Source organism: Lepisosteus platostomus, chromosome 28, assembly GCF_059453375.1.
Source record: "Lepisosteus platostomus isolate fLepPlt1 chromosome 28, fLepPlt1.hap1, whole genome shotgun sequence".
NCBI lineage: Eukaryota > Metazoa > Chordata > Actinopteri > Semionotiformes > Lepisosteidae > Lepisosteus > Lepisosteus platostomus.
The window spans coordinates 5,755,429-5,772,235 of record NC_142638.1 but is presented as its reverse complement, the minus strand read 5'-3'; the positions used below and the strand labels follow the sequence as shown (position 1 = coordinate 5,772,235).

The window sequence follows — 16,807 nt, the reverse complement described above, 5'->3', positions numbered from 1 at the left end:
GGGTTCCCCTCCCCTTCCACAAGCCAGGAAGCGCAGAGGGTAGCAGACGCATCTATGTCCTTTTCAAGCTGGGCAAAGGCACTCATTTCGTTCTGCCTTTATATTTTGGGAAGAAAGGGAAAAAAAAATACTCATTTGTTTTTTGAGAGGCTGTTGTTGATTTTAAATGTATTGTAGCCAGTGATCATCCTCACAAAATAAATCTGTAACCCCTCGTTTCCTCTAATCTTTGCCCCAGTTTTTTTTTTTAAACCTCAAGGAAGAGAAACTCTAAAACAGCACACGTGGCACCGGCCCAGTGGTTCTTACATTGTCAGACCATGCAACACCCCTGCACACCTGCTGCGTTCAAGTCAGCAAAATCCTCCAAGACCCCCGTCCTCTCAATGGGCACACATGGAGACTGGCTGGAGGATTATTTAAAACAGGAGAACAGGAGGCCCTCCTCTCCACAAAGGGTAGCAGGAGTCGGGAAGAAGATTCCCCAAACAGGCTGTCAAACCCAGTATCCTGCTTCCCTTTCAGGACTGGCTGGAGATCTTAGCCACTCGCAACTGAATACTTTTGATGAGCACTTCCCGCTGGTAACCTCTTCCGGTTTACAGACCTCGAATCAGAAGTGGAAACGACAAAACGGCAGCGATTCAAACTGGTTTTTATTGCAAATGACGGCACTCGCTCTGTATTTTCCACATGTACTGAAACATCACAGACACAAACACACATTTAGTTCTACAGTTTATAGTTCCTGCTGACACGAGTACCACCTACAAGCAGAAGGTGCATACCCGTCCGCAGTGGACCGCAAAGTGCCAACTACAAGGGAAATCAAGTGACTTGATGACCCTCCTACATCAGTTAAGACTCGTGGAAACCCAACCTGCTCACACTCATCGCCAATTTGCTCTGGTCAGAGATTCAACAGGAGGGAGGCAAAACCTCGAATGTCAGATACAGGGCGAACACTGACCACACCGGGGATCTTGTACAGCCGCTGGGAAGAGGGTTTATTGCGATGGATGTGCCTGTATCCTCTAACAGGAAAAGCCCCGAAGCAGGCATGCAAAACAACAGGTATAAACTCAGCGTGCAAGGGAAGAAAGAAGGCACAATGAGAACTGGTTAAAAAGAAGTAGCGTGGAGGGTGGAATCCTCCACCCTCCACGAATGCAAAAGGAGAATTTCGGCTTGGGGAATGGCTCCGACCCAATAATCTCAAGACACGCGACTTCCTAGACAGATGCAAGGTGCTGAATTTGTGCTCTCAATCGCTGAAAAGCCTGTTTCTGCCTGAACAAAATAGGTCAAATTTCCACTGGCAGCCATTAAGCTCTACAGCATCAGTGCCTACAGACAAAGTAATAATGCAGGCCACTGGAATTTCAGGCCAAAGGAGTTTTTTCCTGGGATTCACGTTGTGGCGCATCTCATTTCCGACAGCCAACCTTACAGGTGCTGTTGCTCATTCTTGGAGAAACAGGACGGCAACAGCCAATTTCTAAAAGCACTCTCAGTGGACGTAACCTGCACAAAACTCAAGGGGTGGTACCCAGTGCTTCTGGCTCAGCCCCCAATGAAGTAGGTACGATCTGGACCCCTGGCTTTAAAAAAAAAAGAAAAAGAGCAAACCAACCTAAAACGAAAGCAAAAAGAGCAGGTATTCGTGTGTTCCCAGTATCGGACAAAACTGGGAAGGCCAAAGTTCTAATTAAACAATACAGACAACACACCTGCCACATCGTTTAACAGACCAAAACACAGAGCCCAGGGCCCTTGAAATATCTTTGGAAGACAAGTGCAAATGGTGATGTGAACAGACCAGGGAACGGGCCTGGCCCTCAGACTGCTCCAGGGACAAGCAAACAACGAAAGTTGAAGCGACCAGTGCGATGTCCAGCAACAGCAGGAGCCTATGTCCACCACAGAAACCACAGGCCCCATGGAATGTACTCAACCCTCTGTAAGCATGGCACTGCACCCAGGGCTGGGAGGAGCGCTCGCCTGCTGGGATGTACCATGACACTTACTGGACTTGCTCATATTTTTCAATGAAAGCTAACCCCCCTCCTCCCTTATTAATCCCTGTATTTGACCGGCGAGAAGGAAGCTACACATTTGTACAGCTGAAAGAGCATCATTGGGAAAACACAGGAAGCATGCTGTCAGACATATTTACAGTAATGGAAAAAGTGGATTGGAATGGATGTCCATAGGAATATTCAGGACTGACAGCAGGAATGTATATTACAGAACAGGAATTCCAGGATGTCAGAATAGGGGGCAGTTACACACATACAGGAAGAGTCTTGCATGGAATGTATTGGATGCACAGCCTGAAACACAACACTACTGCAGAACTCCAACGTACAAACCTTTTAAAGGCTTTCGGTTTCTTCCCCCCCCCCACAAAGCCAATAATTGATTTTATTTCCAAAACGTTTCGCAAACATTCATCCACCGCACTCTGAAACAAGTGCAAATACTGGAGAAAACTTCCCTCAAGCACCTCACGCCCCTCCTCAGAGCTCCCGCGTTTGAATTGAAAACCAAGATGGCAGCCGTGCGGACACTGCTTCACTGCCCACCCTACACCGTCTGGGCGGCTCCCAGAGCCAAAAACAGTTTGGACGGGGCGTCCAAAAGCAACACTCCTCCGAGGTAAACCGCCGCTTCCTCTCATCTTCACCCCGGCCCGCAGTTCGTCACTCTCAGGTTTCACGACCAGGCCGATCTGAGGGAGGAAAGGCTGCACAGCTCCTCACAGCCAGGCCGGACCGCGGAAAAAGGAACACGCGTCGAGCTGGAGAACGGAATGGCAGTGGATCCCGGCAGCACCACAGTGGAATGTGAACGCGGAGATCTCCTCCGAAAGATCTGACTGAACCAGCAGGTCCAGGACTTTCAAGAAGGAGATAATACATAAGTTACACAATAACAAAGGAAAGAAACCATACATACATATATACAAACGGTATGTTTTGTGAAAGACGTACAGCAGACAGATTATCGGTCACTGTCCACAGCTCTATTCACAATGTCAGTCTCTTACTTCCACCCGATTTGGATTTTTAACTCTGATCTGTAGAACTGGACCAATCAGAACACTCTTTCATTTTTAAGACACACCCACCCAACCTGGAGCTGCCAACTTGCTTAAGACTCAGGCCACGGCTACGCCCCCTCCTCTCCATGGAGGCACGCCCTCCTGCCAGAGCTCCTCCTGTCCCTAACGCACTGCCCAAACCCCCCCCCCCGGCATCTTCCAGGACCACAACAGGACAAGTGCCTCCACCAGCCCTGCGGGCGGTCAGCGAGCTGCAGGAGTGGCCGTTTCACCCCCAACAGCAGGGAAGACCAGTTTGGCTACCGTCTGCACAACCCCAGCTCGGGACCCGTCCGTTAGCCGGGTTCGGGCCGGCACCATCCGGGGCGCTCAGAACAAGGGCTATTACCTGCCGAGCCACCCGGCGTGACCCCGGAGAATTCAAAGCAAAAACCCCCCCAAAAAAACAACAACGGTTCAGGCAAGAGATTGTGGGAGAGCAGGTCTTGTGCTGGGGCCGAGGGAAATGTCTGGGGGGCCGGGGGGGGGGGTTGGGGACAGAGCTCAACACTCGATCTGTGACTGCAGCTGCCGCCGGAGAGTGAGAGTGCGCCGGTGCAGTTGCTGCATCTGCTGCATGCGGTCCCGCTGGCGGGCCAGATTCTGGGGCATGGGGTAGCGCTGGGAGCCGTACAGGTAGCGGTAGGGGATGCGGATGTGGCAGGCCGTGGCGCGGCAGCGGGGCTGGGGCATGGGCGGCAGGAGCATCCAGCGCTTCCGCTCGGCGCAGTAGCGGTACGCCTCCTTGCGGTACTGCTTGTCGACGTCGTCGCTGTTCTTCCAGCCCCCGATGATGAAGACGTCCTCGCCGAAGTAGCAGACGGCGGCCCCCTCGATGCTGATGACCTCCGGGGGCAGGCTCTCCAGGATCTCGTCCGAGATGCGGGCGCTGATCTTCTGCCGCGCGGCCTCCTCGCGCACCGCGTACCTCTTGGGGCAGCAGGAGGCGGTGTTGTAGAAGTTGGTGTGAGCCACGGCCATCTGGAAGATGCAGTAGTTGTCGATGAGGGGCAGGGAGTCCACGTCCTGCCACTGCCGGCTCTCGGTGTCGTAGCGCGTGGTGACGGTCTTCAGCCCGTCGTCGCTGTCCGTGTCCACGGGCGTTCGGGCCGAGATGTAGACGTAGCGGTCCTCCACGCTGATGGCCTTGACGTCCCGCAGGATCTTGGGCGCCGACTCCAGGTTGTGCCACTTGTCCTGCTCCGGCTCGTACACGCTGACGTCCTTGAAGCCGGGGCTGAAGTTGCCGTGGCCGCCGATGCTGTACAGGATGTCCTTGACGCAGGTCAGCCCGAAGGAGTGCTTGCGCGTGGTGAGGTTGCTCACCTGCTCCCAGGTGTTGCGGTTGGGGCTGTAGCGCTCCACCGTCTTGGCGAAGCCGGGCTCCATGGACCCGGCCACGTAGACGTGGGACTCGGTGGCGGTGATGGCGTGGCCGTCCAAGTGGTTGTGGATGTGCGGCAGGTTGACCCAGCGGTCCTCGTACACGAAGTAGCCCACACACTCGCTCAGGTAGTCCCCGCCCTCCGAGACGCCCCCCACCACCATGATCACGTCCATGTTCTGGCCGAAGCGCGGCTGGAAGGCGGCCATGTAGGAGGCCCAGAACTCCAGGTCGGCCGTCTTGAGGTTCTCGAAGCGGATGGCGTGCCCCTCCACGGCCTCGGACACCAGCCGGAGGCACGCCTCGTTCTCGGCCACCAGCCTCTCCGCCTTGACCATCCGGGTCAGGAAGGTGGGCTTGATCTGGGGCAGCCGCAGCAGCCGGAACAGCTCCTCGAAGTACCTCTCCCGCTCCTCGGGGCTCCTCTGCACCCACTTGACGATGGCCTCGAACAGCACCTCCTCCGAGTCCACCGTGATCTCCGTGTCCGAGAGCCAGTCCCGCACCAGGTGGAAGGGCAGGGTGTAGAACTCCTCGTCCTGGATGACCTTGTGGAAGTTGCGCCGGATCATGTCGGCCGCCTTCAGGGCCAGCTGGTCCAGGGAGTACATGTGTGCCAGGCTGTGGACGGCCACGCAGTTAGCGAGGCTCAGCTTCTTCTTCAGGAAGTCCCCGCAGAACCCCTTCAGCTGCAGCAGCAGGAACCTGGGCACAAACAAAGGACACATGTTCATTCCTGCGTCTTTCCCTGGCAAGGAAGCTACGCGTCCAGGTGACGGTCACGGCAAGCTGGAGCCTAGAACGGAGGATAAGAGTATGTTCTCCCTGTGTTCAGGTGGATTTCCTCTGCGTGCTCTGGTTTCCTCCCACAGTTCATGGCAATGGTCCTGGTGTGAGTGTGTGCACATCTGTGTGTGTCCTGTGATGGATGGCTGTCCTACCCAGAGTGTACCCCACCCGTTGGTTGCTGGGATAGGCTCTGGCTCCCTTGCGACCCTGACTTGCGTCAAGCAGTTTCTAATACAGAAGGATGAATGAATGAATGACAAAACACAGGAAAATAACCCAGAACAGCCAATCAAACTAACCCTGGAGGTATACTACATGGAAGTGCACGGGATAAAAGGTAGGGAGAGTATGGAACAAGCTATGCAGCCGAACTGCTAAAGCCAGCCCCCGACTTCTTGGAAAGAAATGGTGGAATAAGATCCCTTTATGTTCTTAGGATTTGTGGAAACCAGAGTACCTAGCAAAAACTCAAGAGAACACAAAAACTCCACACAGACCTCCCTGACACTGGAATCAAACCACAGCACCCTGCAGCTGGCCACAGGACCATGTCCGTGTTCATTAATTTATAAACCTCCACAAGCACTGTTTCAAGACACACAAACATCCAGTTTCTCACCACTTTATCCACTGCTGGGCGCCAGGTGAGCCGAGCCTATCCCTGCATGCAATGGCTGCAAGGCGGGACACACCCTGGAGGGGACGCCAGTCCATCGCAGGGCCGACACACAGACACTTGAAAAGCGCTGCATTTCATTTCACGTACAGTAGCAATCAAAGCTAGAGCATTCCCAAAAAATTACACCAGTGCTTGACCCATCTCTTCTACATTGGCAGTTTCTTTTGTTTTTTTTTTCCTTTAGTCATAATGCAAATCCCACAGTCCATTCTGAATGACTGAATGCATAAACATACCTGCTCTTCTTGCAAAATGAGCAGCAATGCCATTCTCTTGGAATGAAAGCCCCCGAGACATAACCCTTGATTTGTCATTCCAGGCCGGAATGGATCTGCATCATGCCGGGCTTAACGAACAAGGGAATTAATGTCACTCAAGAGCACGGCACCTAGCTCATTAACACTCAACTGGTATCTACTTGGATCCTTTCACCAGAGGACTCCACCTACACAAGAGACAAAAATCCTTGTGGAATCTCACAGGCTTACATAGGGTTTTATCTTTTGATATTCCATATAATATACTATAAGCACAAGATCTGCAAAATTGTAAGTCATTGATCTGAAAGGCATATGGTGTACATCTGCATACACTAAGGCACTGACTTAAGGATGACACACAAACATCAAATCATATCTTAAGGAATAAAACATTTTTATCCTCCATCTGTCAGACATTTCATCAACCAAAATCCAGCACGTCCCTTCCATCTGCACAGGAAATGCTCATCGGAATACTGGATGCAAAGAAAGCTGCAGGATCCGAGTTAACACTAGCCTGGGGAGACAGGTTATTTCGACAGATGACTGCACTGGGTAACCAGCTGCCCGGCTATCACGAAAACTGAGGCCCCTGAATTGTAGCAGTCATTGTACAAAAGCCAGCAACGAGCATGAAGTGTTCAGTGACATGGGGAGTGAAACTGGACAGTGCCCTGCATAGCGATTAGTGCTGCCACCTCACAGCCCCGGGGTCCTGGGGTTTGATTACAGATGAGGTCACCTTGTGCGTGGAGCTTGCATATTCCCCAGCACCTTTCTACCAGTTCATCCGCTTCCTCCCACCTTCCAGAAGCCTGCTGGTGAGATTCACCTGGCATCTCTAAATTACACGCCTGTGCCTGCATCTGCTTTGGACCCTGTTCCTCAAGGACAGACTCCAGGTGGCTGTGATCAGAACTACTTTCCGAAACTGGACATGTGCACAGGGGGAGCTATACTGAAATGACACACTTCGGTCTGTTCTTCAGCGGTACAGTTTGTACCAAAGCCCACACCTTTTACTATTCATATACTGAGTCTTTCCTCCGCAGCATAAAACACTTTTCCAGATAACAAACGAGGACAAGGTGAGTTTTCATGTGGAATCATTCCGGGAATGGACAGACGTCCGCTTAAGCACTCGAGAAAACGCACAACCCCAGGTCTCGTCCTACTAGCGGGGAATGAAAGATCCGACACCGCTGTTAATTTGACAACACTGGGCAGGAACAATGCATTTACTGGTTCGACGGGTTTCTGTAAATGCTAGAGCAAACCTTTGGGAACCAGATGACTTCAAGTTCACCGGAGACAGGACAGGAGTTTTAAGATTAACCTTAAGCCAAAAACGCGCTAATTTGTAAACTGAGCATTACGATTTTGCGGAGATGGAAATCGGGGTGGCTAACGTTCGTGTGCATTAAACGCGTAAAAATGATCTGACGGCTATTCGCTACTCTTGAAGCCTATCGGACCGAAAAGTGTTACTGATCTGTAGAAGGAAACCCTGATTCGGTCTTGCGCTGATTAAAGATGTCTCGTTTGCGTAGTGATGAATTGAGAAATGAACGCCTTGCAACTGAAACGCAGATTTAACAAAAAAAAAATCACATTGTTTCTGGAGGGGCCTCTCCAACCAGAAGGAATATGGTCCCCCTAGTTCTGGTGAGACAAAAAGCCCAGATATTTCCTCAGCCACGAACATTAGCATTATTTACCCGTGCTGTTACAACATGGGTTCATGGGTTGGGTAGTGTTACACTGCACAAACGCCAACTCGCTGTTCAAAGTGAGTGAAGTATCTAGCTAAGGACTCGTTGTCGGCAACTGCGAGAGAGCTAATTGCACATAAAAGGACCGCGACAGAAACGCAAATCGGGAATACAATAATCCGTTTAATCTTGATATTTGGGCTAACACGCATTGCGGTCTCCCCACCCCTTTTTGCTGCTGTTCTGTGCCACTCAATGGAGGGGAGCATTTAAATGCATTGCGGTTCAGTCCTGCTCAAGCAAGTATCGCCTTTTACACGACTGAGGCTCTTCAAAGCGACCGGGAATCGCCGGTTCCTGCGATCTCTCTCCCCACCTGTCCGCCAGCTCCAACACTTCGTGGACGTTGCAGGTGCTGACCCGGATCTCCCCGGTGTACATGTACTGTATGACGCTCTCCACGGTCTCCGGGTCTGGCCCCATCTCGGAGCTCCACTCCTTCATTTCGACCCGGCCGGAGAGCGACTCCGAAAACTGCCCCCCCAGCAGCGGGGTGAAGTAGTCGGTGGCGGCGGCCAGGACGGAGCGGTGAGCCGCGAACTCGCAGCTCGGCACGGCCCCGGCGGCCGCCCCGCTGCTGAAGGCCAGCGTCACGTCGCAGAAGAGGCCGCGCTTCCTCTGCTCGTTCTGCCGGCGAGACAGCTCCGAGCAGTGGGAGGACGAGGTGAAATCCTCGGCCTCTTCCGCGTCGCCGTCGCCCGGCAGGGCCGTGGCGGCGCAGCCCCCGCCGCTGCTGCCGCCGCCGTTCCGGCTCGAGTCGTCAATATTGGGCGCTGCGGCCGCCATGTTGGTGGAGGATAACGTGAAATTGTAATGGTCTGTGAAGTAACAAAACACACACAGACAGAGACGAATCAACGCACAGAGCCGAAGGCGTAATTCCCACATTGGTTCAAAATGCCCCCCACCCTTCTTGATTACGTACTAAATACTGGGAGGGATTTGCATCATGCATTTAACTACCGATTCTCAATTGCCACCTTCACAATTGTAAAATATCGCCACACAAAACTTTTTTTTTTAATGGAATCGCATTGCTTCCACCAAGGAAACAAAAAACCTGAGTTATCACCTAATTACCAGATACCAAATTATCACGTAATTACGAGATAGCAACGATCATATCCGTGTATGAACAACCCGTTACATTTGCTGTGACAGTACAAGCTATTGATATGTTAAATACTCCTGTGCACAGGCTGACTTTCTCCTGGGGTTAGCAACTATAGCAGATATCATATATGAGAACGCGTGATCACATACGTGAGTATATGCTACCTTGTAATTACACTTATCTCGTTATCAAATTATCTTTTAATTACGAGATGATAGCAGATCAACTCGTAATTCCGAGACAGTAAATCTCACGTACTGTTTGTGATCACGCCACATACTCTAATATGATATCTGCTATAGTTGCTATCTCGTAATTACAAGATAATCTGTTATCTCGTAATTTCGAGATAATTTGCTATTTGGTAATTACAAAATAACTCGGGATTTTGTTCCCTTTGTTGCCAGCAATGCTCTTTAGGGTTACAGTATTACACGTATCAGTATATTAAAACAGTCCAGTGTTTCGACAGAATCGTTTACACCCGACCTGTAACTTCTGTTCTTGTACCCTGGCTACACTTTCCTATGAGCAAAAACGATTAAAAAATCAAATGTAATTTTTCTAACGACGAAGAATGACCAAACTCGAGAGATGCCCACTAACAACACCCATTTAACAAGACGGTGCTATACTGCCAGCTAATAATGAAGAGGAATATCACTGAAAGAAGCAGCCAAAACCAAAAAAAAAAAACACGGTCTCTGCTTCGGTTACCGGTGTCCCGTTACGAATAGGGAACTATGAAACACGAGCAGCTGGAGTGGAAAATCTGTGCGGGTTTGAGAGGAGAGATAAAGAGGGATTTTCGCAAGTTGGGCAGGGACTGTGGGCCTCGGCACGGACTGTACAAAGTGGCATCTGTGAACGAGCCTGGCACGGACAGTGCGAGAGCCAAAGAAACAACACAGGATCGCCCACAACTGAGAACTGAGACCATGACGCCGTGCACGCAAGCGGGATAAACTGTGTTACACGAACCAAAAGGCTCAACTCCCCGAAACAAGCGACAGAAACCGGTTCTAAGAGCTCGGACCGTGTGGGAGTCCAATGGTGAAAGGAGTTTTAATAACGATTTGTTTCAAGAGAAATTACCAGACCGGCTGGTTGTACTGTTTAAGCCGGTCAGTCACAAACCTAAATCAAAGGGGTTTCATTCCATCCAATACATTTTGTGTAAACTGATTATTTCACCGATATGTCACTATCACCCCCCCCCCGACCTCAAGTTTCAAGAATAGGAATATTACAAAGGCCTGCCCAGTGACTTAGGCTTAATATTTTCTTTCACCAAATGACATGGTGGCACCATTTTTCCACATTCCCTGAAGTACACAGGCACGTTGTAGAGTACAGAGCAAGGTACCCAGCCATGCTGTTGAGGCCAATACTCTGACTTCTTTCAGGAAATAGCTAGATCGCTTCGTCAGATTACTAGCCCCTCACAATTAAATAAGCAGGATGGTCCAGATACGTCTTTATTGTACAAACCTTACATTTGTCTTGTCTTTCTTCTGTTTTGACAGTGACTGAGATAGGCTCAAGTTTAGTGTTTTACTAGAATTGAGAGAGGAAGCCCAAACCGATAGTCCAAGATTTGTTGGTGACAAACGTCTGAGCTCCGAAAGTGAATTCTGAAACTGACAAATGGCATGAGCGATGACGGGCCTATTCCAAACTCGGAGATGTCCGATTCCAAATTGGTCTCGGCTTTTATCCCAGGATTGCAGAGAGTTCTGCAAATTAGACCCATCTTTCCTAAGAAAGGACTATTTCATGGCTCTCTCCAGCAAATACATAGAAATGCAAACCTAGACCCCAGGTCGGTTCACGTTCAGGTTTCGGTCCAGGCAGAATCCTGGGATAAAGATGTGTGTGGTTCCTCAATCTTCAACCCTTTGTGCAGTTCAGAGTAAAGCAGAGCAGCACCAAGCAATCGTAAGAATCCCACACCAATTAACTAAGAAGACGTGTTTATTTTCACTACAATATTACATGGGTTATATTAATAATAATAACAACAACAATACAGAAGCACATTTCACACCAAATAAAATAATGTAAAACAAGGTAAAAATAGGTTAAAATGATACAACTGAGGGATGGGTTTTGACAGATACAATGAACAGTTTTGATTTTGTCGATGTGGCTGGGTACAGAAGGGAACACTTGGTACAGATCTCACACAGTTAAGTAAGCGGGCCTCAAGCTAGCCTATGTTAAGCCACAAGAAACACGGATAGCTAGTTAGTTATGGTCCCTTATGCTAAGACTATTTGCTTCAGCTCAATTGAGCCCCAGGTGCCCTTCATTCTTCACTCAACAGGCTCGGGAAAACAAAAACAAACCTTTTTGTTGATCCTCCTAAGATCATTGCAGGATGCACTGCCCTCGAACCCGAGTGACTAGATCTCCATGCACCATGAAGCCACAGGAACATGCACTCTCTCACACAAACTATTCCTCTCCCACACCTTATGCAAGGCTAGCAGATGACACGGCAGATCAGGATTTTACATTCATTTGCTAGATAACGATCGTATGATCTGATTTTTTTTTATGCTTGCCTATATAAAACTACTGCCTAAGCCAGGAGTCTCCACCCCTAACCATCCAGCCAGGCTCGTAGGTCCTCATGAATTCACCAGGTTCTGCAGACACACAACAATTCGTTTGTGATCGATTAAAAAGGTGAGGTGATCTGCTAAATTGAGAAATTCAGAGATCACTTAGAAGTAAAACCTCAATAAACTCCAGCCCTAAAGGACCAGAGTTTTCTTATTTGAACAGTTAACTAGGTTAAGTTATTAATACATTTAAGGTGCTGCCAATGTTTTAAGTAGGTGACCTACAGGACCAACTGGATTGGGGGCCTTCAAGAACCGAGCTGCTGACCCCTGGCCTATACAAACTGGGAGCAATTTTTTGCGCTAACTAACCTGAAACCTCAACATTTAGAAACACAAGCATTCCTTGCTATGCAACTAGAAGTAGTATCTGCAGTGGAGGAGAGAAAAACAAAGCAAAATGCATCGAGGTAAGCACGAGATTCTGTTGATCTCCACTGAAGTGACACAGTGCTAAAGACAGCAAGGCTAGATCACAATTTCACATTTCCTACTCTAATGAACAGCAGACTGCGACCAGCAACACTGGCAGCTTTCTTACCTGTTTAGTTCTTTACATATTTCCCATTTAAACCAGAAAGTGTGATTGCACAGTCAGAAATTGCATTGCTTGTTGAGGATGATGGTATTTTGTATTCATTCATTTGAGAGATTTTCAGTTCAAAACTGGTCACGGATCACTCACGGTTTGTGAAGAATCTGAAAGATACCCTACCCCCCCGCCACCAAAACCTACTCCCATCCCTCCTGCTGCAACTCTGACAGACAACAGCTCAGAGGATCTGATCTCTGAACCCCCCTCACACACACACAAGGTGGCGCTCCTGAGCTGTCTCGATTACATGGTCATGTGCTCCGGCAGCACATAGGAGATATCATCCCATGGGTGACGGTACAAGCCCTGCTTCAGCCTCTTCTGGTCCAGGTAGTGCCCTGGTGGGAGAAAGACAGCGTCATAATACTCCATCCTCATCCTCCCCTCACAGGTAAGTCAAAAACTTAAACGTACTGTATTTCTGCTTTTTTCCCCCTCCATCATGAAGGACACGAATTCTCTCAAGCAGGGCTCTTCCAATCCAGCCCGAGAGAATTGCACAAGTTTTTATTTCCCTCCACGCATTGTAACCCAAGTATTTTAATTTAAAAAAACAGTCATTGGATTAAACAATGAAGATCAACGTTCCCAGGATTAAGAATTGACTCTGGACTGGACAGTAAAAAAAAAAAAAAGGAAATGTCAGAACGAGAGGGGAGGCCTGTCTCTCTGCAGGACCCCCTGCTAGCCCCCTGCCGCAGTCCCCAGACTCACCGATGAAGCCCATGCTCCTGCCCAAGACGAAGATCCCGTTCAGAGCTCCGATCTCTACGTACTCGTCAGCCTCCTCCCTGAAACACAGCCGCAGTGGTGGTGAGGAAGAGTGGAGCCGCAGGTCCAGTAGATCTATCGGGTTTGACTTGGGTCGGCATTGCTGCCTCACAGCGCTGGGGCCCTGGGTGCTGTCTGTCTGGAGTTTTGTATGTTGTCCCCATGTCCTTATGAGTTCCCTCCAGGTGCTCTGGTTTCCTCCCACAGTTCAGAGGCATACTGGTAGGTTAATTGGCTTCTGGGAAAACTGACTCTGTTGTGAGTGTGGGGTTTCTCTCTCTGTGTCTGTGTGTGGCTTGTGATGGACTGTTTAGTCTTCCCAGCAGTGAGTTTGGCTGCTTGAAAGTACTATAAACAAGGTTTCCCTGTTCTACCAGCTCAATCTGGGCCGAAGAAAGTCCCCGAAACGAAAATCGTGTTTCTCGTTTAATGACGCGTTGTCTCGGTATAGCAACCCTCTCACCTTGTGAAGCCATCACAAGTCCTCAGCAGATCCACGAAGGCAACCCCAATGAAACCGTCTACATTCAGGATGAGGTTGGGTTTCTGGAAAATGCAGAAATTCCTCAAATGAGACACATGGCAAATTAAAGCCAGTCAGGTTGGCTTGCTAGCCAACGGCAATCGCATCCCAAAGCATGATTTTTGAATTGGTTGGGTCCACATCGAAGCATTTAACGAAAGTGATGAAAGATCAAACAGGCCACCAGCACAGCTGAAGTGTCGGGTGAAAGGTCAGTGCAGCTCGCACCGAAAACACCAGGTCAAACAGCGGGTGTATTTATCCGAGCTCCTGGTGAGCCCCAGTCCTGCTGGTTTCACAAGCGGACATCAATAAAGCTGGGGAATCCTTAAACTGAGAAATGAAAAGAGCTTCTCCAACAAAAATCTGATGGCCCATTTCCCGTGCGTGAACAAACCGCTTGCTAAATTGATCGGTAGCTCACAGTGTCGTCAGTTTTTACAAATAGGAAGTTTAGGGTGTGCAATATGATCTTGTGGATCGGGGATCACCAGGAGCAGGGCTGGAGATCCGTGGACCGGAGGCCCACCAGTGCCCAGCCAGCTACAGAGCTGTTGTAGGACAAACTGAACATTGTTTAACCAGGCGAAGGTCGCTCACGCAATCATTTTCTGGTGTAACAATTCAGTAGTGGTACAGGGCAGGCAGGGCTCCACTGGGGCGATAGTGCAGGGTCTGGTTTTTATATCAATTCAGATTCTGAGCCTGGAGACCAGGAGAGGATGCTAGCCCTGAACTAGATGTGTCTCGCTCTCAACTACCCCACCAGGCCAAAAGCAGCACATGCCTTAGAGGTGGTGATCTTCTCCACGTCCAGGGCGTAGTCCAGCAGGTGGGTGGCAGGGAAGTGCTGCTTGACGAAGTCCTTCAAGATCTGCACCCTCATGTCCGGGTTGTTGATCTGAAACGGCAGGAGGGCGAACCTCATCAGGCACGTGGAGTGACAATCTCTTACGACCCAATTGCCTCTCCGACCTGCTCAAGGATGGGGCACAAAGCACCACACAAATGCAGGCAAGCATCCTGATTTCCACAGAGCTGACTATTGCTCTTCCTGGGTCATGCCACACTAGAAACCACATCCCCAAGACAGAGATGTTATGTTTGCAACCCTAGTACCAATACTTCGGCATGGGCATCCACGTCAGGCCCTACACAACACGCAAGGTCAAATGACCAGACGCAAATGGCCAAACTTTCTCCCTCTTCTTTTGTCCCTGGTACTGAATCACATATACTGTACGTTGGCTCCGTTCTCCAACTTTACTGTGTCTTCCTCTGAAAACCAATTAAGATGGAAAAAGTACACTTGTACAGCGGCTGAACCCTTTATGCCTGATTCAGTTATCAGATGGTGTGGAGTTACATGACTGCAGGAATAAAGGGATTGTACCAATGCAAGGCCTTTCTTCACACAGGACCCAGCTGCAGGTGTGGTCACTGACGGACAGCATGGCGCACAGGCACAGAGTACCCAGGCTCTGCTCTGGAAAGAAGAGTGTTCTCCCTCACCGACTTGACCCTGTGGCCGATCCCCATGATGAGCTTCCCTTCCTTCTTCATCTTGTTGACGAACTCCATGGGCAGCAGGCTGCTGTCGAAGGCTTTGCTGAACTGCTTCGCTGCTGCGTCCAGGGCCCCTCCAAACCGGTCGCCCTGCAACAAGGAAGAGACGGTCTTTCTCTTGCAGTCGCCAGGTCGGCAACGAACCTTCTCTTTCCGGTTTGTTTTTATTCTCATGGAGCGACATTCATTTTTGCAGTTTTTCTGTTGGTTTTACCCCCAGCATTTCCAGACACTTGTTACGAGAGGCGTGCTATAAAAGAATACTCAGTCTCATCCGTCTGCAAGCACATGATTACTAAACTATAAGCCAACAGACCCCACAACCACAGGACTCTGGGATCACAGTGTAAGGAGCCACCCTTAAACTAAAGGCACTGGGCCGAGAAAGATAAAGGGTCAAGACTAGAACCACTTTCAATGTTACAGAGTGATTCTGCTGAGCATGGGAGTTAATGGCTGCTGTGCACCGGTGATGGATGAAATGGGTGCACTCTGGAAGGCTTGGAATTTGGTATCCTTTGGGCTGTTATACAAATGCATAGGGATGTCACGTTGAGCAGAGGGGTCCCTACGATGGTCAGCAGGCCGGAGGTGAGGCTGGAGATGAGGTCCTTCCCAGCTCGGGCGCAGACGATGGTGTTGTGGGCGCCGGACACCGCGGGGCCATGGTCCGCCGTCACCATCAGGCACATCTCGATGAACTGGCAGGCGTAGCGCGGCAGCCTGGAGCACACACGCAACGCCGCGTCAGGGCGGGCACGGCACACGCTTCCAACATGCATGCCAACATACACCCCCCCCTCCCTAGACTCCTCAACGGTGAATAAATTAGACTGCGCTTACTGGTCTTGTCTTTTCAGTCCCTGAAAGACAAACCCCTGCTGCAAGCCTAAGAAACTATTCATTTTTATACACACCAAATTATTCCCTCTCAGTATTGCAACCTTTGCAGCTTGAAATCCCCTCTAGAGCAGAACTGCTGAGTAATGCTTTGTGCCTGGTGTATAAACCTGGACATGTGAATATGAAGAGCATGACTCAGCGATTAATGAGAACTGCCACAGGACTGACCTCCTCTGGAACCACAGCAGCCCCAGCACCCCGCCGATGCCCATCTCCTCCTTGAAGACCTCGGTGATGGGCATGCCGGCGTAGATGAGCTCCTGGCCCCTCTCGTCACAGATGCTCGTCATGAAGGAGGCCGGCTTGCGGATCAGGCCCAACTCCTGTTGGCAGAGACACGGGCACAGTGAACTTCTCCCATCTCACTGCCTCACTAGTTCCCTCCCCTCGGCATGGGCCGGATTAACGGCGGGACACAAGTCTTCTCTTTCTGGACGGGTGGCTGTTTTTTCCCCTAGCTGCTGAGCACAGACTGGGGCTCTCCTCTGACTGCTAAACCATACCAAGAGCCAAAAGGAATATCCATCCAATCTTCCCAGAAGCCACCAGCAAGTGGGACTGTGGGATGAAACCCACGTGAACACAGGGAGAACATACAAACATACAGTCCTAAGGGACACCTTTCAAAGCGCCCGATTTCCCATCAGGCTGGGCGTCTGAGCTCAGGACAGGGGCAAGAGTCACGCCTTTTCTGCCCTGTCTCAGTGTGCCTGATCTGAGG

At 50.1% G+C, this 16,807-nt stretch overlaps 2 protein-coding genes across 9 annotated transcripts in view; both read right to left on the bottom strand.

Moving 5' to 3' along the window:
* Nucleotides 1-638: 638 nt before the first annotated feature.
* On the bottom strand, nucleotides 639-8,858 carry klhl11 (kelch-like family member 11). Its single transcript, XM_088622641.1, has 2 exons — nucleotides 8,304-8,858; nucleotides 639-5,192 (listed from the first exon to the last, which is right to left on the bottom strand). The coding sequence occupies exons 1-2, from the start codon at nucleotides 8,771-8,773 to the stop codon at nucleotides 3,608-3,610; spliced, it is 2,055 nt and encodes a 684-aa protein (XP_088478767.1). The 5' UTR covers nucleotides 8,774-8,858; the 3' UTR covers nucleotides 639-3,607.
* A 2,199-nt stretch (nucleotides 8,859-11,057) lies between these two features.
* aclya (ATP citrate lyase a) overlaps nucleotides 11,058-16,807 on the bottom strand; it is a 36,769-nt gene continuing 31,019 nt past the window's right edge. For all 8 annotated transcript variants that reach the window (XM_088622634.1, XM_088622633.1, XM_088622637.1 and 5 more), the window contains 7 exons: nucleotides 16,255-16,409; nucleotides 15,756-15,906; nucleotides 15,130-15,273; nucleotides 14,405-14,518; nucleotides 13,558-13,640; nucleotides 13,038-13,114; nucleotides 11,058-12,661 (listed from right to left, as the gene is read on the bottom strand). In XM_088622634.1, coding sequence (XP_088478760.1) covers nucleotides 12,567-12,661; nucleotides 13,038-13,114; nucleotides 13,558-13,640; nucleotides 14,405-14,518; nucleotides 15,130-15,273; nucleotides 15,756-15,906; nucleotides 16,255-16,409 — 819 coding nt within the window. In that variant the 3' untranslated portion in view covers nucleotides 11,058-12,566. The remainder of the gene's footprint in view (nucleotides 12,662-13,037; nucleotides 13,115-13,557; nucleotides 13,641-14,404; nucleotides 14,519-15,129; nucleotides 15,274-15,755; nucleotides 15,907-16,254; nucleotides 16,410-16,807) is intronic.